Source organism: Octodon degus, unplaced genomic scaffold, assembly GCF_000260255.1.
Source record: "Octodon degus isolate 3935 unplaced genomic scaffold, OctDeg1.0 scaffold00091, whole genome shotgun sequence".
NCBI classification, from domain to species: Eukaryota; Metazoa; Chordata; class Mammalia; order Rodentia; family Octodontidae; genus Octodon; species Octodon degus.
Window position 1 is genome coordinate 6437571 of NW_004524667.1, and position 26261 is coordinate 6463831.

The 26261-nt window shown below is 37.8% G+C and overlaps 1 protein-coding gene across 5 annotated transcripts in view; it reads right to left on the minus strand.

Moving 5' to 3' along the window:
- The window catches only part of Ncoa2 (nuclear receptor coactivator 2), a 375936-nt gene that overhangs the window by 89501 nt on the left and 260174 nt on the right, over positions 1 to 26261 (minus strand). For all 5 annotated transcript variants that reach the window (XM_023722410.1, XM_023722409.1, XM_004637535.2 and 2 more), the window contains exons 3-4: positions 15383 to 15487; positions 12304 to 12476 (exon numbers count right to left, since the gene is read on the minus strand). In XM_023722410.1, the coding sequence (XP_023578178.1) occupies positions 12304 to 12476; positions 15383 to 15468 (259 nt within the window). In that variant the 5' untranslated portion in view covers positions 15469 to 15487. The remainder of the gene's footprint in view (positions 1 to 12303; positions 12477 to 15382; positions 15488 to 26261) is intronic.

The following is a 26261-nucleotide window of genomic DNA, read 5'->3' on the forward strand; positions in this document are numbered from 1 at the left end:
TCAGACCCACATGTACAAACATTGTACTTTGTGTCCCCCATGTAAGAACCTGGAAGAAAACATAAATCTGAAGCTATAATAGATACTGTGATAAGACAGAACTTTCTATGAACCCTGTGATTTACTTTTCCATGGCCTGTCTTTCATACTGCTAGACTCTAAGCCTCGTTACAGGTAGCTATACCACCTGCAAGCTGCTGTACCCCAGTACTCAACACAAAGGAGGCCACTCATTTTTTTTTTTAAGGTTTTATTAGCATTTTTGAATGACATGACAATTACATTTCATTTGGGAAGGTGGTACATGTACATAATAGATCTCAATTGTTTTCATCTCTTTTCCCTCTCCTCCCTTCACCTCAGAATCCCCTTCCCATTTGAAAATGATCATTTCTCTACTCTCAGTAATCTGCCTTTACTGGGCTTAGTAGCGCATGCCTGTGATCACAGTACTCATGAGGTGGAGACAGGAGAACTGCGGAGTTTGAGGCCAGCCTAGGCTATAAAGTCAGTTCAAGGAGTGCCAGAACCAAATAGCGAAACTGTGTCTCAAAAGATAAAAATAAATAATCTACCTTTTATTTTCCTCTTTACTTACGTTTTGGGTTTCTCATGTAAGAGAAATGAAATTTAAGCTTGTGTGTCTGATTTAGTTCACTTAACATTACAGTCTCAAATGACATTTTTCTACAAATGATTCATTTTTCTACAATGATTCCTTCTTTATGGTGGAATACTACTGTATTCTGTATATACACCACATTTGATTTACCCAGTCATCTGCTGGCTGATGATATAGGGTATTTCTAAGATTTAGCTATTCTGGACTGTGCTGCTATAAACATGGGCATGCCCAGATTAAGGTAGCATGAGGCCTTTATTTCTTTCAGGAAGATACCTAGCAGGGACAGATGGGCTGAACAGAATTTCTGCTTTTAGTTTTTTCAGGACTCTACATATTGAATTCCATAGTTTACATTCCCACCAACAGTGTAGAATTCCTTTTTCCTTGCAGTCTCACCAGTGCTTACTATTCAAGTTCTTAATGAGAGTCACTGTTTTTGGAGTATCTCAGGGTTGTTTTATTTTGCATTTCTGTAATGGCCAGCAATGTTGAACATTTTTTCATGTATTTATTTTACTTTTTCTGAGAAATAGCCATTCATTTCAGTTTCCCAGTTTTTGACCAGGTCTTTGAGTTTTTGTATTTTCTAGATATTAGTCCTCTGTCTTGAGGAATAACAGCTGGTGCTTTGCTCTGCTCTGCAGGTGCCTCTTCACTCTTCAGAGGATTCCCTTTGCCATGCATCAGCTTTCTAATGATATGATCCCACTGGGGGATTTGTGATGCTACTTCTTGTGCAACTGGAGTGCTGTTAAAGTTCTCCTGACACCTGTGTCTTAAAAGTTTTGTCTATTTTATCTTCTAGCAGATTGTTTCTGCTTGAATATTTAGATACCTGACCCATTTTGATTTAGGGTTAGTACATGGTAAGAGCTATAGGTCTAGATTCCATCTTCTGCATGCAGATAGCCAGTTTCCCCACCATCATTTATTTCTTTTTTAATTTTTAATTTATTTTGGCACAGGGTTTCACTACGCAGCTCGGGCTTGTAGTGATCCTCTTGTCTCAGCCTCCCCAGCACTGGGATTACAGGTGTGTGCCACCACATCCAGTTTCGGTGGCTGGCATGTGGCACCAGAGATGGAACCCAGGTCCTTGAGCTTGCTAGGCAGGTACTTAGACCACTGAGCTATCTTCCAGCCCACATCATTTATTAAAAAGGTTATCTTTCCTCTAGTGTGTATTTTTGGGCCCTTTGTTGAAAACTAAATAGGTGAATGTGCCTGGGATTGTTTCTACATCTTCTATTCGGTTCCACTGATCTCATGTCTGCTTTTGTGCCAGTACCATGCTGTTTTTAATCACTATGAATATAATTTCAAGTCTGAAATATGATGCCTATTTTGCTGTTATCCAGAATGGCTTTTCCTCTTCTATGTCCATGTGAATTTTAGGACTGTTTTCTGTAGTTCTGTGAGCAATGTTAGTCGTCTGATTGTTGGTATGGCCTATGGGATAGCTTTCCACTTCTTGAGGTCCCCACTGATATTCTTTTTTGGATTCTAGTGTGGAGCTCTTTCACTAGGCTAAGTCTTAAATATTTAATTTGCTTTGATGCTTCTATAACTAATATTGTTTTCCTTCTTTCTCTGTGAGTTCTGACTGAAAATATGAATATGTACTTCATAGTGACTCACCACTTCTTATCCCTAGAGACGTGCCACAGTGGCTACCACATATATCAAGCTGGAGGACTACAGGCTAACTGAATTAAGCCAGATCCTGTCCCAGAAAGATACATAATGTATTATTCCACTTATATGAGGTACTAGGATTGTAAACTCGTAGGATATGAACAGTGCTGACTGTATAGCAACATAAATGTACTTAATACCATTAAACTGCATGCTTGAAAATGGCAAAATTAAAATCAATTTTAAAGTTAACTGGTATCTCGAATCTTTTTTTTGTTGTTGTACTGGGGATCAAACTCAGGACCCTTGCCAGGCAGGCACATATGCCACTGAGCTATTTCCCCAGCCTCTTAGAATCGTTAACTAGTGTTATAAGAGGAACATTTTTTGTGTGGTACTGGGACTGAACCTATCAGCGAAGGACATTAAGAATAATCAAATACTGGTATTTGGGCCATAGTATCTTTGATTTATTCCTATGTTTAAATTACTATACATAAACTTGATCCTATTTAGCCATTTCTGATATTAATAGCAAATAGTGAGGTAATTATAGTACAATTAGAAACTCATTACCACACCCCAGATATTTAATTAATTTCTCAAAAATACTTTATTATTCTTCAAAGGAAATCAGATGTAAACTTAGGTCATGGGAATTTAACATTCCTGGAAAAATCTTAGATAAGAGTTGCTTCAAAATTAATGTACCGGGCTGGGGAGATGGCTCAGTAGAATAAGTGCTTCCCTGGCAAGCACAAGGATCTGAGTTCAATCCCCAGTTAAAAAAAAAAAAAAAAATTTAATGTACCTAGTATCTGCATAGCACTAATCTAAAGTATGACTGTACTTTCTATATCATATATTCTAGTTATATACAAAATACATATTAGGAAAATAGTCCACATTAATCAAAGAACATAATAAACGTAATTATAAAAGTTATGAATTATTTCTTTTTCTAAGATTTCAAAATATACTCTAGTTGAAGAATCTGGCACAGATGAAGACCCAGGGTAGGAAACTGCCATGTGCAGGTGCCTGTGTCTGCGGGTGTTACAGGGAGCAAGTACAAGGGGAACAGAGGACAGCTGGAGACATTACAGAGGAACTTGCCTGCTGTGCTATGGCAGTGTTAAGACTACAGCTGAATGGTCAACAGGACTCCTTCGTGAGGGATACTAGGGAACATTTTTGGCCTGTGCTTCTGTAGGTATGCTCCACTACTGCTCCCTTGGGTACATGGCCAACGGACAGGATCACTGCTAAGCCCTAGCACCAGAAGAGGCAGGAGCAGATGGTGTACCCATTCAGCTCCTTTGATAGGCTGAGAGGTGTGGGCTGGCATGTGTGCCCACAGCTGTCACATACAATTCCATGTGAAGTTATTAGTCATATAATGTCAAGACACTAGAAAGTAAGACTTTATACCTTCTCTCTGTCAAGCTCTCTACTGGTCTGCTGTTATTGCCTTCTGGTCTCTGTCATTTTCTTTTCTTTCTTTCTTTTTTTTTTTTTTTCATTTATCTGTTTAGTACAGGGTCTCACTTCATAGCTCAGAAAAGTAGTGATCCTCCTGTTTTCAGCCTCCCCAGTGCTGGGATTACAGGCATGTGCCACCACACCCAGACTCAGTTGTCAGCTCAGCATGCCCTGGGAATGGGGCTGGCGCAGCATGCAGGACTGGGGATCCCTGTGCTTGCCAAAGCAGGTGCTTAGTCCACTGAGCTATCTCACTGGCCCTTGGTCTGTCATTCTCAAACCCAGTTCTTCCTGCTATTAAGTCCTCTCAATCAATTATAAAAATAAAAGGGTTATTTATAAAGTGACACTTGTTAGTTCTTCTCATAATAAATGGTGCATACATTTTACAGTTCTCTAGCATTTAACATCACTTTTTGTTTTATTAGTTGTATACACATCCCCCCATACCCCAGAATCAGTATCATCAAGACAAAACAAAACAAACTTAAACATTTCTAATTCTTAGTAGAGGATATCTCTAGAGTCTGGAGACCCCAATCTGCTGAAGACAGGGGTCTCTTGTTTGATGTCATCCACTCCAAATTTCAATAGTGTAGTGTGTATTCTATTTGGCTCTGAATTACCCTTTTCAGTCTCAAATCTAAATGATCAATACAGCTTAACTCTGTGGCTACTCAGTCTGCCTTGGCACATCCAACGCTGCGTGCTCCTGTGACTCTCTCAGGCTGCCCCCATACCCTACTTAGGATGTCTCTCCCTACTCTAGCTCCTATGTTTTTTTATTTTTAAAATCCTAATCTTATATAAAGGTCCAATTTAAATTTAATGTTTTCCTAGAAGTTGGCCAGTTTTTTAAATCATACTCTTTTTTTTTTTTTTTGCGAAACCGGGGACTGAACTCAGGCCCTTGCGCTTGCCAGGGAAGAGCTTATTCTACTGAGCCATCTCCCCAGCCCTGCAATTAATTTCTTTTCATACATTCCAAAAGGATTTTCTTGATTCCAAAAGGATCCAGAAAACACGTGCTGTGTACTTTCTTGAGAGTAGTGAGTACCTATTAGAGATTTTTAAAACTCTAAAGCATTGGGGCACATTAAAGTATTTAACTTCTCTTGATGTGAAGTATATTAAACCAAAAAGACATCAAACAACCCCAAAAGAAATCACATACCTAAGAAATAAAATAAAACAATAAGGGGACTCCTAGGAGGAAATAAGAACAGCAATTTCACCTCTGCTCATTAATTTTAAGGCTTCCATTAATAATGTGAACCATAAATCTATGTGAAAATATCCAAAAAGAATTATTAGTTCAGTGGAGAAATATAGTTTCAGATCTTCAAAAATAAGCCAGGAAAATATTTAAAAAAAATACGCTAGGGCCAGATTGCTTCGTGTGCTGAAGTAAATACAGATGAAATAATATTGGCGAAACTCTTGTCCCTTCTAGTTCTCCTTAAAGGAAAATTCCTCTAAGATGTTACTCAGGTAACAAGGACAAGTAGGAAGCTGCTAAGAGCCAGCAGCATCAGCAGAGGGGGAGGGAAGGGTTCAGAAGTGGCTTAAAGAGTCATATTTAAAAAATTTTTATCTCTGCTTGTATACTTTTGATGGTTTCTATTTCTTTATTAAAATAAAAACATTATAAGAATAATAAGGCTCAAAACAATAACAAAAATACCCCCAAACTGCTAATTTTCCAGTATTTAGTTCTTAGGAAAGCAATTTAGATTTAGTGGATTATCTATACGTACAAGTATCAGAAACAAAAAACTACTGTTAACTGAATCTTTCAATGTGTCAAACATCGAGTAAACCCCTTTACAAATGATACTCTTCACCGTAACTTTAGAAAGTGGGCATTGTCTTTCCTTTTAAAGGACTTGGAATTAAAGGTCCGGACATGTTAACAAATTTGCACACGGTCTGAAGAGAGAAACTTGGTTCATTTGATTTTAAATAAAGTTTTTCTCTTTGAGTTTACAGATTATTTTAACCTACTTTACTGGCTGGGTTTAGGGCTTGCTTTGGTATATTGCATAGTCTGTATACTGGCCAGGTAAATGTGGCTAACTTTGGCCAATTAATTATCATCAGTATCTTCAGCAATAGGTAGGCTAATAAAGAAGCTGGCAATTGAACCTAAACTACAGTTAAGGGACTTTTGTTTAAAAATAAAGTTGTAAGGGGCCTGCCCCGTAGCTCAGTTCTTTAAGTGGCTGCTTCAACAAAGCAGTCAGGCTCGGTTGCTTTGGTTCATCCCCACAACACAAGACAGCCAGTCATGCCTTGAAGGCATTCCGGAAAAAAAAAAAAAAAAAAAAAGTTGTAATGCCCATGTCACTACCAGTGTAGCACTCAATCTCCAAGTAATGCCACAGCTGTCTCGTGGGCAATCCAGAACACTGCTAGCCCTGTCTTCAGCATGAGAGCATCCACCAGGGCTCGCCAAGGGATGCTGAGTCTGTGAGCCCACCCCTTCCAGCTGATGACTCATCCATCACTCTAAGGTTTCATCACACGGAACTAAAGCAGTGACTGGAAACCTCACCCCAGAAGCCTGATTTAAAGATATCCTACTGCTGGAAGGGATCTGATAGCAGAGCCCTTTTGTTTACTTTGTTTGGTAACAACTATGAATTGATGACTACACTTGAGAGCTGTGACTGAATTTTCACCATAACAATTTCATGTATTTAACATGAGGGAAGAAAGGACAGAAAGGAAAAGCATCACCTTAATAGGTTATATACTTTGCTTGCAAGTGCTACAGTTAAGTTGTTTCCATTACTATTTCCTTCAATTTCTAAAAAATGGTTAATTTGTAAATTTCCCCACACATATATCTACCTACCTTTACTAATACAATCTATCCAACTGATGGTAGGATAGATTCCCCAAAAGCTTAAAAACTAGCTTTTGGGGAACGGAGGGGAGTGTGTTGTTATAAATTTTACTTATATGAAGGATGTGAGGTATAGAATTTACAAACAACAATATACAATTCTCTTTATTATAAATAATATTACAGCCAACTGACACATAGAATACTTCTATTGATTTTTACCAAATTATTACATTTTAGCCAATCTACGATTATAATTAATCAGAGTATGGTTCCAAATGAGTTGATTGAAATTTGTATTCAAGTTAATAAGACAAAAGGGAAATGATATATGTTGTATATATAAATTAAGCTGTCAAATCATAAGTGACTTTTTGTTGAAATAGATCCCATTTTGTGCAGTTAATGTTAAAATATTAGAAATTACTACTATTTTCTCCTTTCTTAAATCTACAGTTATAGCCAATAAAACAACAAATGAAGCTCTGAGTTGTAATATTTACAATTTCCATGGTGGGAATAATCTCAACTTGATGGAATTTTAAAAATATACTATTACTACCTAGATTTAGGAAGATATATGCAGTGGGTACTGCTATGTGGTATTTCAAACATGTTGATACCACAAGGCACAAATAGCTTAGGAATGAACTTTAGTTTACTTAGCATTGCTTTTTGTATAGTTTGAGCCTATAATTAATAATTTTGATAATTCAATAACTCAATCTTAAGTGAAATTTGCATGAATGAAGCTGTCATGTCAGCATGAGACACCATACTGAGGAGAACCTGGAATGATCTTTTAGGGTGCCTGATCTAACCAGGAGCCCACTCCAACCCAATTTAGTAACTCAGAGTTGTGCAACATACTTTTTATTCCTATTGATATCCATAAATAAAACTGCTTTGGATAAATAACAAAAGTTTGAGACAAAGTCTGTTTTAACTATCCTATATTCAAATACCCTGCACCAAAGTGAATTTAAATGAAGTAGCAAATGTGTTTCAGATAATACAAATTTTACTATACTTATCTTAGGGAAAAAGGTAAAAAGTGTAGCAACTTCAAGGTAGAGGAAGTTACTTTCCATAGGACATTTAAAATGTATTAGTATTTTAAACAGCCTCCAATTTTTTTAGATTCTTACTCCAATTTTATTTTTATAAGGGAATAGGAATCCCATATACTTTCTTTTTCTCCCCCATATACTTTCTACAGAAATATTTAAGTTTCCATCTAGAAAGACTGAAATTGGACACAGTAATCCAAAATTAATAGCATCTTTCATACTTTTTTATAATTCTTCTATAAAACAGAAGCAGTATTAGCTTCCTGAGTTGAAAAAAAGGGTAATTTACTATCTAAGACTACACTTTTTTTTTCAAAGTTTTATTGATAAACAGATAGCAATGAGACAGTTTCAAATCAAATCGGAAGTACAGTTTCAACAAATATTACACTGCATATATTCTTCTTAGTGGTTAATTGCTGTATAAGACTACACTTTAGAAGTTATAGAACACAAAATTTTAAACACTTAGCATTAACATATCAGATCTAAAAAAGCATTATAATTAAATATCAAAAAGCTGCTGCTATGTTGGTTTAAGTGCAGACACTGGAGCCAGACTGCCCCAATGCTATGCTCTTCTGTCACTTACTGCATGTGACTTTGCCAGTCTACTTAATAGGTTTCTCACCTGTAAAAGGAGAAAACAATATACCTATTCCTTTGCATGTTTCAAAAAAAATTTTTTTTTGCACTGTTGGGGATTAAACCCATTGCCTTAAGCATGCTAAGCCAAGTACTCTACTACTGAGCTATATACCAGCCCTAATGGCATGTTTTAAATATTAAATAAGTACCAAATCAAAGAAATGTAAAGTGCCTAGCACATAGTAAGAACTACTTAAGTCAGCTGGTATTCAAATTATCAAAAAGAATTTAGTCACAACAGAAGGTCTAACTTAGTTACTAAGTTACTAACTTGGTTAATAACTAAGGACTTATGAATGTGAGCCAAAAGAAAACCATCAACATGAATGGAATTTCATCTTTTTTTTTTTTAAACATTTATTTATTTATTTTGTGTGTGTGTGTGTGTGTGTGTGTGTGCGTGGCCAGCTCAGCCCACCAGGGGGCGGGGCTGGCTGGCATGTGGTGCTGGGGGATCGAACCGCGGTCCCTGTGCTTTGCCAAGCTTGTTTCAAGTAGGTGCTTTAGACCACTGAGCCATCTCACCAGCCCCTGGAATTTCATCTTTAATGGTGATTCCCACTAGTAGCATCAAACTCTTGTGTGTACTTGCTCTGTTTCAAAAACATCCATTCCTGTATGCATGCTCTTGGAGGGCTAGCAACTACTACCTGTATGTCTCATAAAGTGCTAGGTACTAGAGAATGCTTATTAATTTAAATAGCCAGTGATAACTCCTCTTTCAAATTCCCATCCTTTAGGCAATTTTGAAATATCCTTTCTGTTCTCTTTCATGTACAGTATAAAGTGTATGGAGCAGCTCATGAAGTAGTACAGTTGAGGGAAAGAGTTTGTGATGCTTGGTTGGTGCATGTACTCCTGAAACAGGAGGAGTGTGTGTGTGGGGGTCTCTAGGAAGATGAGCCCTGCTTTCTTGTGCCATAACATTCTTTAGTATGGTACTGCATGCAGCCCAGCTTAACATTTATGGGTCAAATATTCAGGCTTAATATACCATAGGTATGTTCTCTAAAAGTATGACTGAAAGACAAATCAAGTTTGAACAATGGTATAAAAATGGCGTTTGGGTTTTACTTATGGTGACTGGTAGGGGCAGCAGTTGTGGGGGAGGCCAGGGAGACACAGCAGGAAGGAGAGGCTCAGGTCTCACACATTGTTCTAGAACCTTGGCTAGCTGTCAGCTGCAAAGAGAAAGCAAATTGACCCAAGTGGAGCCATTAGTGGAGTGGCTGCATGAGCTTCTATAGTTCTCTGGCCCTAGAAAAATGGCTTTCTTCAAATGATCTTGGAGAAACGATACTAAGACTAAGACTAAGACTAAGACTAAGACTAAGACTAAGACTAAGACTAAGACCAATGCCAAGACCAATGCCAATACCAATACCAATACCAATACTAATACTAATACTAATACTAATCTTTAAGCCTTCTTCCATTTTCCTTCTAAAGGACAAGGTCACTGAAGATTTTTGGCACAGGTAAAGAAAACAGGCACCAGTCTGCTTGATGCAGGAAAGGTAATGATCAGCCCCTGAATATTTACAGCGATAGGAACTTGCTGAGTGCATGGACACAGCGCATGACTGCTTCAGCAGCTATGTAGCCCCAGTGTGGTTACTGCTCAGTTCCTTCTGAGCAGATAGGTCAGCGATAAAATAATTTGCTCAGATTCTAGCAGCTCATAGGAGATACTGGAACACACACTGTGCTTCTAGTTGATGTGATTCTACTTATTTAAAGGAAACAACCACAAAAAAAGAAAAAGAAAAAACCACAACAATTTATTAAGCAGAGAATAGTCTCAAAATACTAGATTAGTTGAAAACTTGAAAGTACACTTGTGCTTCATTTTTTTCCATTGGTATTTAACTTTTCCTTCTCTTTTCAAAACATGATGCTTTTCAAATCAGTGGGAGCATTACTGTAAGAATACAACGTGACAGAGTGTTTATTCTTGCTGCTTCTTGGGTGGCTGCGGTGCACAGCCTTACAATTAACACCCAAGTGAAGACATGGCATGGGCCCAGCATGACACATCTTAACGTGTTTTATGGTTTCAAGGGGGAATTACTAAGGTTTTGCAAAACTTTAATTACTTGTGCAAGACCTTCGTTGTGGTTAGAAATATGTGTGATTGTTTTAAAACATGAAAGTACTACCTCACATGCAATGTTCACAAACCTGAATAGTTCAAAATTCTTAGAAACCTGAAACTTAAAGGTTAATGATTTTTTCTACTGCAATGATATCAGCAACTAGAAACATGAAACTTCACAGCACTGAGTAACTCCAACCAACCATTTCTCCTAAGAATTCTAAGAATATTATTTTACCTATTTGCTGGCACCAAAAATAAAGGTACCAAACTGAGATTATAACAGTTTTGGTAACTAATGAACACCAAAGGGAGAAGAAGAAAGAAAAGAGAAATGGACACTGAGATGGGCATTGAGAGAAAAAGCCCCTTGGATATTGCATGTTAAAAAGGGATAACTCTGCTGGAGAAACCTGGAAATAAAGACTGATTTTCAGAGTAAGTAGTATTAGAAACTGTGCTGTATACATGTATTTAGAAGTCATTTAATGACAATTGTATTTGTAAAACTGCTTTACTCTTATTTATTTATTTTTACAATACTAGGGATTGAACCCAATTCTTTTTTGAGACAGGGTCTTGCTAATACAGGCTAGCACTGGACTCACGGCAATCCTCTCATCTCAGACTCCTGAGTGCTGGTATTTCAGGCATGTTCCAGCATACCAGGTGTGAACCCAATATCTGCACTGAGCTATGTCCTCAGCCCTTTTTAGTTTTTATTTTGAGTCAGAGTCTATAAATTGCCTGCCTCAGTTTCCCAAGGGGCTGAGATCACAGGTGGACAGGGTCACACTCAGCCTTGTAAAGTTCTTCTTGATAGAACTCAGTTCAATATGAAAAAAGTTACGATGGAAATAAATTAATTAGCTAAATATGCTAAAATCCTACCTAGATAGGATTTCATGTTTGATAGGAAAAACATGGTTTGAGTTTCACATACTTCCAAGATAATATTTTCCTAAAATTTACCTTTTTTGAATACTATATAAAAAGTAGATTTAAAAATACAAACTCTAGAGAGCTGGGGAGATGGCTCAATGGAATAAGCGCTTCCTTGGCAAGCTCAAGGGCCTGAGTTCAATCCCCAGTTCTGCCAAAAAAACCCCCAACAAAACAAAAACAAAAAACTCTAAGAGGATATATTCAGAAATATTACAAGAGATAATAATCTCCCCAGCCCTGAAGGAAAGTAGTGTATGGATACTTCAGAGCATGAATTAACCCCTGAGTACCAAGACAGTGTTGATACATGCCTAATAAAGATTTTTGGCACTACAAAGTCAAATGTGTTCAAAACATTATTTAAATTTTTTTTTTTCAGTAGGCAAAAGTATCAAAGAAGAGAACCAGAAAATGATCTCAGAAAAAAAGAAAACCACAGGAAGAAAGCTGTCATGTTGTGCTTTGACTTCACAAAAGAATTTTTTACTAGAGATTAAAGCCTTTCAAATCTCTTGTCATTCAGGATATGAAATTCTAATCCAGTGGCATGGCCATTGAGGCTGAAACTTAATCAAATATGCTGACTAGCTGGAACAGGAAGTGCTTTACTCCCTTACTTCTCTGGTTTATACCTCAAATTGGCTCTTCATTTGCAAATTATGGCAGTCACTTGCTGTGTCTGCGTTTACTAGGCACCCGAGTTTACTAGATGAAAAGGTACATCACCCTAACTCACCACTGTTTCCTCTGTCTTTAGGGAATGGCTGAATTTTATATAAGGCCTATTTATAAACCACTGCAAGTGATACTTTGCATTCATCTTGCACTGTGACATCATTTCCTCATCAATAATTTAAACATAAGAAATGGATTAAAGGGGCTCCGAGGGAACTTCTCATACATGGAAAAATAGAAACCAACTCAACTCTCCAAGATATTAATGAAGCCCTCTTACCTTGTTCTTTGATCTGACGAATTTGCTTCACAGTTTCTTTTAAGATTGCACATTTGTCAGGTTTGAAGTTAAAGTTGTCTATATCATTAAAATTTGCAAAAATCAGCTCTGCAAGTTCTTCTATATATTTATTTTCCTGTTCACGATTACGTTTCTCAGTGCTCCTTTTGGGGCTAAAAATAAGAAATGTTTTTCTTACATATTTGAAAAAGAGCTATTATGAAAGATAAATCAAATTAGCTTTAATATAAACATAATAAACAAAGGTTACCTATGTAAATGCAGTACTCTGGACAGTGGACCAATTTGTCCTAAAATGTTATAAGTGTTTTTTAAAAGTCAGAGGTCCTGAGTTAGATCCCCAGCACCAAAAGAAAAAGAAAAAGATCAACCTTATACCAGTTTATCATTATGCATTTACGACTTGTATGATTACTATTGAATGCGCTTGCTTTCTCCCACTGGAAGAAGCTTTAACTTGACAAGAATTTGGGTAATATTGCTGACCTCTGTGACACTTTAGTGTTTCACACAAGTGGGCACCAAACTTATTGTCAAAACAAAAAGAAAAAGTGAGATTTATAAAAATTCAAACAGTAAAAGAAGAAAGGGAAGTTAATTATCAAGTAATAAGTAAATTTGAATGAATCTGGGTTTTATTTTTTGGTTAAAAAATAATGTAGGTATTTTTATAATTTTATAGACCTCTGTAGAATATTAGTAATCAAATCATGCAGCTTTTTTAGGTAATAAGAAAAGTCGTAATACAGCTAGAACCAAAAGTGAAACTGACACAGGGTATTTGCTAACTGTCCAAGCTGAATGACATGCAAAATATAAACACATGGTCCAAGTTCAAAGAAAGTTTTAAAAAATTAACGGAAGGGGAAGATATCAAAATTGGAAAAATCACCTCATTTGAATTTGACAAACCAGCAATTTCTAAAGTTTCTTCTGCTAAAACCACTGCACAATTAGTTTCTCAAGTGCAGTGAAGAGCCTACTGAATGACATTTAAAATCAGTCCACAAGGAAGAGAATCAAGTTGTTTTGCATAGCAGCTTTATTTTTATACAACAGTATTTAAAAAATTTGAGAAGTTGTAATAGGCTTCTGTATACTCATTTCTAAATATCATTTCCATTAATAAACCTAAGATACAGTACAATTTCCTCATCTTGCTGTTACATGGTTGTCCATGATTACCCAGTGAGTTACTGGCAGAGCTAGGAAGAGAACTTATTTTCCTAAATATCACTTCTATTCCTTGCTCCCAGTTTACTGAATCCAGTCAAAGAGAGGGGCTGCCTGAAAGGCTCTGAAGGGCCCAGCTCCCACTTCCCCCCTAAGGATCCACCACGACCCTCATCACACAACCACCAGCCTCACACTACATTCAAATAAACAAGCAGGTAAGAAAAGGGGCTGGATTGCAAAGACCTGGGTGAGGGCTCAGAGACAGTGTACCCATCAGGGAGTAGCAGCACAGCCTTCTGCAGGAGGGAAGACCTCCCCTACCCAGCTTTCCTTTATCAAACAGCCTCCCAGCTAGCAGTCTTGCATATAGAGGTGGCCTGACTCCTAGAAGGTCATGGTTAACTGGGAGGTGCTGGGGAACCTAAAGGCAGCACACAGCAGCTGGGGCTGGGAGGTCGACTGCCTGGTAATACCATAAGCCTGATGTTTTGTTTGGCAACTCAACGTAGGAAAGGCAGCAGAAAACACTGGCTTTTTGCCACTTTCTTTCCTCTTTCTCTTAGGACTTTTCCTAGCCCTCTTCCCTTCTATTTCCTGTATGATTCTTCGTACTGGTCACTGGAGCTAAGCTGTTTCTATTTAACTTTAGAAATCATTTCTTGGATTTAAAATAACAAAAGACTTAGAAGTTTCCATCTTTGTTCCTTCTTTGCCTAGTTTCTCACCTGAAGTGGGTAATAACTATCATCTTTTCTTGGTCACCCTACATATATATCCTATATAAAGATAAATGATTTTCTCTTCCCGTTTAAAATTAAATTCATAGCAGTATAATTCAAAAACATTGGGCTGGTGAGATGGCTCAGTGGTCTAAAGCACCTACTTAGAACAAGCTTAGCAAAACACTGGGACCACGGTTCAATCCCCCAGCACCACATGCCAGCCAGCCCCGCCCCCTGGTGGGCTGAGCTGGCCCCGCCCACATAAATAAATAAAATTTAAAAAAACAAAACATTTTATAAGCTTTACTTTTTCTGCCACCATATCCTTAAGAGGTTTTTTTCCATACTAATTCAATTTCCTCATCCTTTATCATTGCTGCACTGTGTTCCAGTTGTGCCATAAACACTTCCCTTTAAGCATTCAGTTTTTCCTAATGTTTTATAATTATAAATGTGATGCATAACTTTTTTTTTGGGCAGAACCGGGGATTGAACTCAGGCCCTTGTGCTTGCCAGGCAAGCGCTTATTCTACTGAGCTATCTCCCCAGCCCCCAAGATGCATAACTTCAAAACATCATTTTGCATGTTTAGAAGTGCATCATAGGAACAGTTCTAAAAGCAGAAGTGCTAAAGACTTTGGAATTTTGATACAGCCAAATACCCCAAATGGATGGCTGATACTTTTATCTGCAATGGATGAGATGAAGCTTGCTCTAAAATTATGTCTTATTTATTGAAGAGTCACAATCTTTGTTATCAACGCAAATAAATGATTTAATATATCATATTGTTAAAAAAATGCTAAAAGAAGAACCCAGTATAAAGCTAACAACAAATCTTTTCACTGTAGGATCTACTTGTTAAAACATTCTGTATCCAACAACAACAAAAAAATGAAAACACCAGATTTTAAAAGGAACTGATGATAAGAGTCAAGCACAAAGGGGCATGAAGTATGTGCTTTCCTCTTTTTGTAAAAGACAAAAGCTATTGCTGATTAGCATATACAAAATATGTTAATGCATATTTACAAGTTTAACTGTTGAGGAAAAAACCAAATACAATATATGAATTAGGAGTAAAAATCAATGCTAAAATAACAAAGAACTATGTGCAAAGCTTTAACAGACAATACTGATTTTCTCAGCAAGTGTCTAACCTGGGTCCAAGCTGGTCAGAGCATTCCTTGCGCTTTCTTGTCTCTGCCCTGGCTGGGTCAGAGGTATTTTCTCCAATCCCACTCATCTTGAACACATATCAGCAACTAAAACAGAAAATAAGGAGGAAAACAGTGTAAAGAAATGATAATAGGTCTGATCATTTTGCCAACAATGAAAGAAAGTTCCATAAGAAATTTCACAACGATAATTAACACATTGTTTTGATACACATGCATGTATAATTTCTAATGAAAAAGTTCTCATTTTTTCTTCCTACCTTGCTTAAAGGTTAAGCAAATTAGAAAGGCTAGCAGTTAAGAAAAAAACCAGCCTAACTCACTGGGCCCAAACTCTTTACACAGGAGTTGTATTTCAACAGTCAGTAAGCTACAATCAGTGTGCTGGCTCTGGGCTGGGCTGAAGCCTACAGTTTCAGGGGCAGTCTCACACCATGTGGAAACCATAGGTGTTGGAAGGGCTCCTCCCAGTCTCGGTTTTGAGTTGGCCAATGTGAAGTCTGTGCTGTAACAGCTCACCCATGACAGGGAGAGGTAGGGCCACAAGTCCAACTGAAGGATTCCAAACATCCAGGTAGAGCTGACGCCCTTGTGGAGGGCCCAAGTTCCTGGACAAGGACTCCTAGCCAGTGCCTCTCATGTGGAGGCTCTTCTTGCCTTGTAGTTTAGGCCCACGCTCCGGCTTAGCTGCCTCACTGTTCCTGGCTCTCTCAGTGGCAGTGTCTCCCTCCGTGCACTGTGTACGGTGGCTTCCTTTCTCCTATCTGCCACCTCCTGACTTTGTTTTCCTTGGCTGCTTCTAATTGTTATCATCAGAGGTTTTACAATGTACCCCAAAATTGAAAAAGGATTGCTATTACATTGTTGGCAGGAATGTAAGCTAGTATAATCACTACAGAAATCAGTGTGCAAATGCCTCAAAAAACTAAAACTAGAAATTTCATTTGACTCAGCTATCCCCTTTTTAGGGATTTTCCCTAAAGGGAATACATCTATCTCCTGTTTAATGGGCACAATTTATAATACCTAGATCTTGGAAACAGCATTTATGTCCATCAACAGATAAATGATAAGAAAAATGTTTTTATACACAGTGGAGTAAGACACTGCCATAAAGACACTCTTGATGTATTCATAGATAAGTGTATACAACTTGAGAACACAATGTTGAGTGAGATAAATTACACACACAAGCTCATATAATGCATGATTTCTCTTATATGAGAAACACAAATAAAAAAGAGCTAACAGGAAATAAGTTCAAATACTTTCTCAAATTACAGATTGCACTGTTTGAAAGATATTTCTATATATGCTAATTGGTTTCATTTATACTATTAATTTAGTTTACTGAAAATAAAGATTTGTTTTATTGTTTCTGTTTTGTAAGAATCTTGTTTTTTAAATTTTCTATTATCTTTAAACTTTTTATTTTAAAGAGAATAAAAATAACGGTACAGAATTTTTAAAAGCAGATGATAGGAAATTAACAACAGTTGTTGAATTGCACATTGTTATCTTCACAATAGCTGCTCTTGTAAGAATCTTTTTGACTTACGTCTTGTACTCTTGAGTAACTATTTCTAAGATAAAGATACATACATAGTGTCATAAGAAAAGATGTATCTCCCAAATTGGAGGAACTACTTATCAAGGAGTGGTGAGGGCCAGAATAGCTTCTACATGCTCAATTCCTCTCAGAAAGAAAATAAAAGAGCTTACAGTGCTCACGATGGTTATACTACCAGAAACAAAACTGATCTCAGTACATAAGAACAAGAGCTAGAAACCCAAGTGCCAAAGGAGCTGAACACACCAACAGCGGTTTTTAGGAGCTCTTAAAGGACCACTACTCCAGGTACTTCAACGACTGCTTAGCACAGGGAAAAACGTAGTCCCATAAGTTCAAATCAGCATTTAAAACACCATTCAAAGATCCAATTTTATGCTATTTTTCTTCCTTCTGCCCCTCAGACTTCTAAATAATTTCTACCTTCCTTTATATTTTAGTTATTTTTCTTTCCTTCTAGATTAGAAAAAGTCAGAGAGAAGTTCAAGTTCGAGAGAAAACCAAGTCAGAGGGAGACCAAGAATTTAACAAAGATACCAGAGAGCAAGAGGTTCCTCAAGAGTAAGGACAACTGCAAGGGGCTAAAGGTAACAACACCTGAGCTCATCTCAGCGTCAAGCACACGTACCAATGCGATGGCCCGGCTGTGCCCTGCACCACGACCCGGGCGCTAAGTATCAGTCTTGCTACAGTCGCTTCTTCTGGCCACTGTTCTAATCCAAGGGAGGCTTATGTCCAACTGTTGTTAGTCATGTGAGCAGAATGAACGAATACTGTATCAGCCGAGAGAAGCCACACTGATTACACATTTAATTTAGGGGGTCACACAGAGGGTAGCGTTTGAGATGCCTGAGCTTCCTGCTGGTGGGAGCAGTGTAACCAAGTCCCAAGTTCCTGCCTGTGGTCATATTTTTTTTTCCTGATAAGAAATAAGTTTAATTTGTATACAGTTATGGTTTATTTGACACTTATTATGTATCAAAAGATTTACAGGTTCAAAGACAAGCTATGACAGGTGGAAATGCAGAGAATGCAAGAAACAGTACCTACATCCAAGCTTCAGTACTTTTTTTTGCAGAACCGGGGACTGAACTCAGGCCCTTGCGCTTGCCAGGGAAGCACTTGTTCCACTGAGCCATCTCCCTGGCCCTATTTTTTTTTTTTTTGTGGTACTGGGGACTGAACTCAGTACTCTGTGCTTGCCAGGCAGGCACTTATCCTATTGCAAGCTTTAGTACTCGATCAGTTGTGTGACCTTAAGAAGATATCTCACCCCTCATACCTTAATGACCTCTTCTATAAAATGGAGACCAGCATTACATTAGTGTCATGACACAGGTTACCAAAGACATTCGCAAATGGCAGAAATGGGATTTACACACAGGATTCTAGAATGCCTACTCTACTTAACTAAAATAAGACAGCAAAGGGCCCTTCATTAAATAAACTCCCCTTGTTTCACTCATGTGCACATCCAGGTAAGTTTTCAACACATGAGCTATGCAATTTTACCCTGGAAGTGGCTTTTTAAAAAAATTTTATTTATTTGTGTGTGTGTGTGTGTGTGGCCAGCTCAGACCACCTGGGGGCGGGGCTGGCTGGCATGTGGTGCTGGGGGATTGAACCACGGTCCCTGTGCTTTGCCAAGCTTGTTCTAAGTAGGTGCTTTAGACCACTGAGCCATCTCACCAGCCCCGGAAGTGGCTTCTATAAGTCATAAAAATTTAAATAAATTTTAATCATATAATGTTTAACCTTTAAAATACATAGAAAAATGCCCTCTATGATATGTATCACTATGTAGTGTATATATAGGTTTCAAATAAAAATGGTATTTTTCCCCAAAGTATCTCCAAGTATATTAAAAAGTATAGTATACTTGAAAGTCAGGTAAGATTTTCAACTGGCAATTAAGGTAAGTGAGTATTTTAAAATTTCTTTTCATGGGGCCAGCCTAATAGCCCAGCGGGCTACTGGACTCTTTTAGAATATTTTGCTGAGTTTACACACCTATAATATTCAATAACGGAACTTAAAAAAATGGGGTATAACTATGAATGTCCATTTTGTATCTGTGTATTCAAAGTGGTTGGGATATATAGTTGCATTCTCTTAATGAATAGAATGATTTGTTCTAATGGTGTTTGTAAATAGGATCACAAGTCTGCATCTTGTACAGCAATTAACCACTAAGAAGAATATATGCAGTGTATTATTTGTTGAAACTGTACTTCTGATTTGATTTGAAACTGTCTCATTGCTGTTTATCAATAAAACTTTGAAAAAAAAAAAAAAAAACAAAACCAAATAGCCCAGCGGATTAAAGCGCCTGCTTAGGCAGATGCAGTGGCTGGGGTTCGCTCCCCGCCATCCCATGCTGGCCCTGTCCCTGGGGCATATTGAGATGGCGATTAAGACTGGGCATGGTGGTGCATGCCTGTAATCCCAGTTCTTGGGAGGCCGAATGCAAGTAAATCACTATGAGTCTGATCTATGTAGTGAGGCCCCTTTAGAGCCTGTACTAAAATATCCAAAACAAAAAATAAACAACAACAAAAATTTTTTTTCCTTAACCTACCTACCTTCCTACCTACTCCCCTCCTTTCTTTCTTTGTTACAGGGTCCCACTACCCTACTCAGGACTCATACTGATCCACTTGTCTCAGCTTCCCCAGCGCTGGGATTACAGGTGTCTGCCACCAGACCTGGCTTTGGTGGCCAGCATGACATACAGCACTGGGGATCGAACCTGGGTCCTTGTGCTTTCCAGACAGGTGCTTCCACCACCAAGCTATCTTCCCAGCCTAACTCTTTTATTTAGTCATAGTTAACCCAATTTGGTGACTGAACATTAGCATCAGCATCATGTCTTTAAATGTCCCAAAATACATACAATAATTATAATTTTGCACATGGAGATAGCAGTGATTTATTTCTACAATAGGGATAGAGGGCATAACAAACAGAGTAGGTTGTGAGCATTTTCTGCTGTAAGTATAATAAAGCCATTTCAGCACATGTTTAACTTGTACTTCCCCAAGGTTAGCTCCCGTTGTAGCTTTAAAACACCATTAATTTCTTCATAAAATAGTTACGTAAGTGCCAAGCTCTCCCTTTTATTACATGATGCTAACTTAAACATCTTTTCTCCTTTCTTTTTTATTTTTTTCATTGATGTACTTAGTACAGGGTCGCAGCTCGGACTCATAGTGATCCTCCTGTTTTCAGCCTCCCTAGCGCTGGGGATTACAGGCGTGCGCCACCACCCCGGACTCCGCTACTGCTAGGTGCTCCTGGGGGCGGGGCCAGCGCAGCATGTGGGACCAGGGGTCAAACCTTGGTCCCTGTACTTGCCAAAGCAAGCACTTAGTCTGCTGAGCTATCTCACTGGCCCTAAACACATTTCCTACTTGCCCTGTATGTCCTCTTTTCCAAGCAATTTTCTTAGGCAACTAACCTTCACATCACTGAAAGAAAAGGAGCTGGACAAGGTGTGGTCCTGAGGGCTTGGTCAAGTCAAGAAAGGGGTATAACCCCTACCAGGCCCCATCAGGCCGGGCCAGGCCAACAAACAGGAGGAGCCCATCTGAATCAACACCAGGAAGCCAGGAAAATAAAAGGAAGACAGATCTTAGACAAGAAGAAGAAAAGGAAGAGAATTAAGGTTTAGGAGGTGAAGGGAGGAAGGGGAGAGGGATGGTGACAGCAGCCAGCAGCATGGAGCAAATGGATTTATGACCTGGTCTTCAGTGGGTGAACCAAATAAAAGCGAGTCTCATTAGCAGGGTGCTCCAGAAGCAGGGCTGTGTGCTCTCCTCCAGATGCTGTCTGATATTTTAACACCCGTGTAAGGCTTGGCTAGCAGTGAGTGTCAGCATTTCACTAGTAGTGTGCAGTGGAGCCAGGTGAGTTCACCCCCTCCCTCTGAACTGGGCCAGGAACAAAAGAGACACAGATGAGAGAAATAAATGACTTCTAGGCTTACACACAGAAAAACAGCTATGATAAAATAAACCCATATTAAGAAACGAGTTTTGAGGCCAGGGAGATGGCTCAGTAGAATAAGCGCTTCCCTGCCAAGCACAAGGGCCTGAGTTCAAATCCCAGGTTTAGCAAAAAAAAAAAAAAAAAGTTTTAATCATTTCTGTAGTTCAAATTCAAAGTCAATTAATTTCTAACAAAATAGCAGGAGACAGAAAATACTGAAGGGCAACACTGAAAGTTAAAGCATTTTTTAACTGGTCATATGTGGACAGTTCCTTAACTTTTCTGTATGTTTTCAACAGTCACATGAAATTAAAATTCTTGAGCATATCACTCTCAATTCTGAAACAGTTCCATGTAAATTACAAAAACTGAAAATGGCTCTAAAAACTCTCAGGCTGTATCTGATGATAATTACAGTCATTGAGAGAAAACCAGTTTCTACCAGATGTTGGGGGTTGTGAAGGGCTTCTAAATAATTTCCACCCTCCCTTGGAAGTTTTTTTTTTTTTTTTTAATACTAAGGATTGAACTCAGGACCTTGTGTTTGCCAGGCAGGCACTTATGCTGCTGAGGAAGTTTCAGTCTGGAAAAGAAGTTTCTATTTTTCCATTCCTGCTATCTATCACCGCACAATAGCCCTGCTTTCACTGTAACAGTATAGCCTCCCTCCCATCTTTTATCAAGTAGATAGTAAAAAGCTACAGCCACAAGTTTAGTTTTACTTTAAATAAATAACAATATTCTGGATGGGTTTAACAATTCCAGTCAAATTCTTAGCAAATGACAAAGGCAAAAATAAAATATCAAAGCTCAACATAATAGAAAAATGCACTTTTGTAACTTATAAGATACCAGATATATTGCTTGCAAAACAGCCCAAAGACCATTGAAACCATTGATCATACAGAATTTATATAAACAATAATCTACATTTTATCTTTTATCAGTACAGGCTCTCTTCAAACAGGGCTTATAAAACTTTCAGATTATATGCTGAAGAAATGCAGTTAAGGGATAAATTAGGATTATGCCACTGCTGAAATCTGTATATAATAAAATGATCAGACATTAGATTTCTGTTGCTAGTTCCAGGAAATACTTCTAAAAAGTGAGGCCTCCACTGAGTTTTCTTATTTTCAATGATATGTACAATGACATTTCCCAAGGTGGAAATAACATAAAAAGAGCCACTGAAACAATATCTTTTATCAACACCTCTGAGAGAAGAACCTGCCAGTTTGCGAGGACTTCTAAGTTCTTTCTGAACATTTTTGTAAAGCTATTTGAAACTGCTGTATAATATTGCTGTGTAAGTGTACATGAATCATCAATACTTCTCCATTTTTACTGGACTAAGCCATGACAGGATGACGCTGAAGCACACCACCATTGCTCAGAGGCCGCCTGAAAAGCCAACGCTGCAGTCACTGCTTCTTTATCACAGGAAACATTTGCTCCCAGGTTATGATTCAAAGTACACTGTTTCAAGGGTGGTGGTGATAAAAATCCCTTCAATTATACAAAAGTAAAATTTCTGGGCCTGACTCACATAAATCTATGGAAACACAGTATCTAATGCTTTGGTAACAAAATGGGCTTTTTGGCTGCGGTGCCTGAGAAAGGCAGAGGGGCCAACCTTGAAAGCCTATCATGACACAGATAAAAACATGCAGTTGACAGAGGAGAAATACCTCCCTTCAAATAGTGTTAACTGGTCAATATTACCCAAAGCAAACATTATTTTGGCAAGACCCCAACTTTTGGCAACAGCTAAATATTCTATAAGTAAAATTATCTACTAAGCAAGGGTGTTTTTGATCCCTACAAAGAAGCATCACCACGTGCAAATAAAATCGAACTGTGTAGATTTACTAAATGTAGGATCAGCTTACACACAAAAAAACTTCTTTCTACTGTCAAACAAGATATTTCAAAATATTTTAGCTAATAAAGTGGCACATTCTTTCCCCCAAAGGGTTATTACTCTTTTTATTAGATCATAAGAATATTTTTAATTCCATCTTTACAAAAGAGGATGGCACTTCTTGGTTTTCGTACAATAAAATTCTAACTTACCTCCCCTATTACAGTCTGTATCTGCAGATTTACTCAAGAACTCACGCATTAATTCATACAGTGCCAACAATTAGCTTGCAAAGTTTTAGGAAGCTCACTTCAAATAAACCCAGCATAAAAGACATCTTTGGAAACGAACTCTCAGCTCACTTTTACTAGTTCACAGGAACATGCTGTATGTTTGACTTTAAAAAAAAAAAAAAAACTGCAATAAACCAGAGATAAACTACTCTCATCAAGATATATTTTAAATACTAAACCACTAGCAGTTTACAGTTGAGTACAGGACTAAAGTAAACAACATATCCTGCAATTACAGCTGCTCTTCAAGTAAAAGACTCAGTACCTACCTTCTGTATGCTAAATCTTAGGCTGTGAAAGGGTAGCAAGGGCATAAACAAATGTTTAAGCTAAAAATTCCTTCCTTCTCAATAGGCTCTGTTCTTTGATTTACTTTTGTATAATGGCCTTAAAGTGGTATATGAGACAGTAACTAGAAGACATATTCCATTTTCTGACTGAAAGCCAATAATACTCATGAATTTTTTAGCTGAAAGACACTTCAAGATGCCACTGGGAAGACTGTAATAAACACATTAGGCTGCAAATGGGCGGCAGCAGCTCTTTAACACATGCTTCAATAATCAAATAAGTGGCTAAATTCATGTTCACTGGTGACACAAATATTTTGCTATAACATTTCCGTCAGCCACATCTCTCCTAAAGAAGGCAGAAAAAAATCCACCTCAAAACATTAAACAAAATGAGGCAAAAACCAAACTCTTTTAAAGCCTTGCCTGCAAACTTCAGGGCAGAATATGCAAATTACTGGGAGCTGCTCTGCACTTTGCTTACCAATGGACACCACCTCTGCTGTCAGTGGGCTAAGATGGTTGCTACTTTGCAAGTGCTTGGAGGCTACGTTCACCATCGCCAGCCACTGGACTGCTCATATACCTAGCGATGGCCTATGGCCGTTGGAGCAAATATCACCAAGAATAGAAAGGCCAGGTTTAATAAGGCCTCAGATGAGAAAACATCACAGAAGAAGCTGCATTCCTTGCATAAGGAAAGAGTTTCCCTCCCCTCCAAGCAGGGTATACTTAAGTCTCTAATTATGTTTTTCTTTCACTTGTCCAGATTAAAATTCAAATTTATCTCCCCTGCCTTTCTTTTTTGATACTGGGACTAGAACCCACGGCTCCTCACATGTAGGCAAGCACACTACAACTGAGCTACACCTGAAGCCCATTTAACGTTCTTGCAAGGATAAGACAGCCTTTACCCATAAAAAATATGTTTTTATTATTTGAGTACTAAAGGTTACAATTAAATGGAAGTCTAACTTTATGGATGACATGAGTTAGATATTCTGCATATACTTTCCTGCTTAAAATCCCATTTTGATGGATATACTGTTAAACTGTACAGATGGGTCTTGCAGATTAAGCTCTGGCCTGCTTCTCTGAATAGTGCACCTAGGTCACACAAGAGAATAAGTGACCTGTCAGGATTCAAACTGAGACACGATTCCAATAGCCATAATTTGGGTGGTACTCCCTGCATATTTCACATGTATGAACCACCTTTATTCCTACAGCCAGCATGATCTACATTACTTTAGAGATAAAAACCTTGAGGAGAGATAACTCACTTGACCACATAAGATAGGCCATGACATGGCCACATAGGAAGTTTTAGAGTTCCTAAGTGAATCCAAGCAGTTCCTCAATTCTTAACCACTGTGATGTGGGCATTAAAGGTTCCTATTCAGTATTTTAATACTTTCACTGAAGAGAGAAATTCGTGAACTTCAACATATTACAGAAATCAGAGTATGTGAATTTAGTAAAGTGACAATATAATCTGAAAGTACTTTTTTATTTACTGAAAAGGTGTCAGTATCATTGTAAAATGGAAACACCTTTTTCTGTAAAAATATCCAAACCAACCCAAAATAAACATACATACTTTAGACTCATTCGTCTAATGAACAACGCTCCCTCCACACACTGAGACAGTGGAGACCGCCATGACACAACTGACGAAAGTCCCTGTGCTCCTGAAGCCCACACCTTCATGCAGAAACAAAACGTATCTTACCTAATGAGCAATCAACTCCAGAAGAGAAAGGAGATATTAATGTTATTACCAGATTTAGCATGAAGTTAACGAAATGAGAAAAACAGCTAGGAACTTACTCTGCACACCGAAAATTCTCAGTTTATTCTAACACTAAAAACTCTTTTCCTACATAATCAGTAGTAGTATCTGGCTGATTTTAAAACTAAATTATCAAGGAGAATTGTAGAAAATGATACACACTACCTTAATGTTTCCAACTTTACACATGAAAGCGCAAGTACCAATGTCCAGCAGAGTTTCAGCTCCTTCCCTTCATATATCACACTCATAATTAAGGTATCCAATTTTTGTTTACGTGAAATACCTATGTGAAATTGTGCTCACAGAGGTGCCTGTGCTATAGATTCGCCACTACTGCCTTAGGTTATTTCCTCAATATTTTATGCTATTAAATTCAAATAGTACCTTATATTTGTTAAGTAAGCCCTCACTATGTTCCAGATACTTGTGTGGTTCATACTTCTAACAAGCACTCAAAAGTATATATCACATTTCTCCAATTTTAAGTTAAGAAACCAAAGAAGTTAATTAGGTAGCTCACCCAGGTCACACAAGTGTGATATATTCCAAGGGTTCCAAACCAGAGTTTACACCTGTGGATGTATTCTCAGACATTACATTTTATATCTTCTTGTATATTTTGCTTTAGTTGTTACACAGCAAATTATGTTATGAATCAAAGATGGGTAGGGAAGATCTCTATTTAAATGTCAGAACTGTAAGAAATCCTCCTTCTGCTTTATCTCTATTGCATTCTATCTCCATTCTCCCCTATTTTTGTGTGTACCCTTAATTTCTTTTTTTTTTGAAAAAAATCAATCTGATTTGTTTTTAATTAAGTATTATGGTCACATACAAATTTGTGCTCATGTTGTACCTTCCTCACTTTAGTCCTTCTAATGACCTGACAGGAAGCACCACTACCAACCACACATACAACAGTAAAAGTTTTAGTCTTGTGTTTTTGAATAGCTGTTTAAATACTACCATGAACAGTAACTCAGTCTGACCTAAAGAAATTAAAAGTCAAACTTGCTGTTATATCATGCTAACTCTTAAAAGGATCTGAATTTACAGAACTAT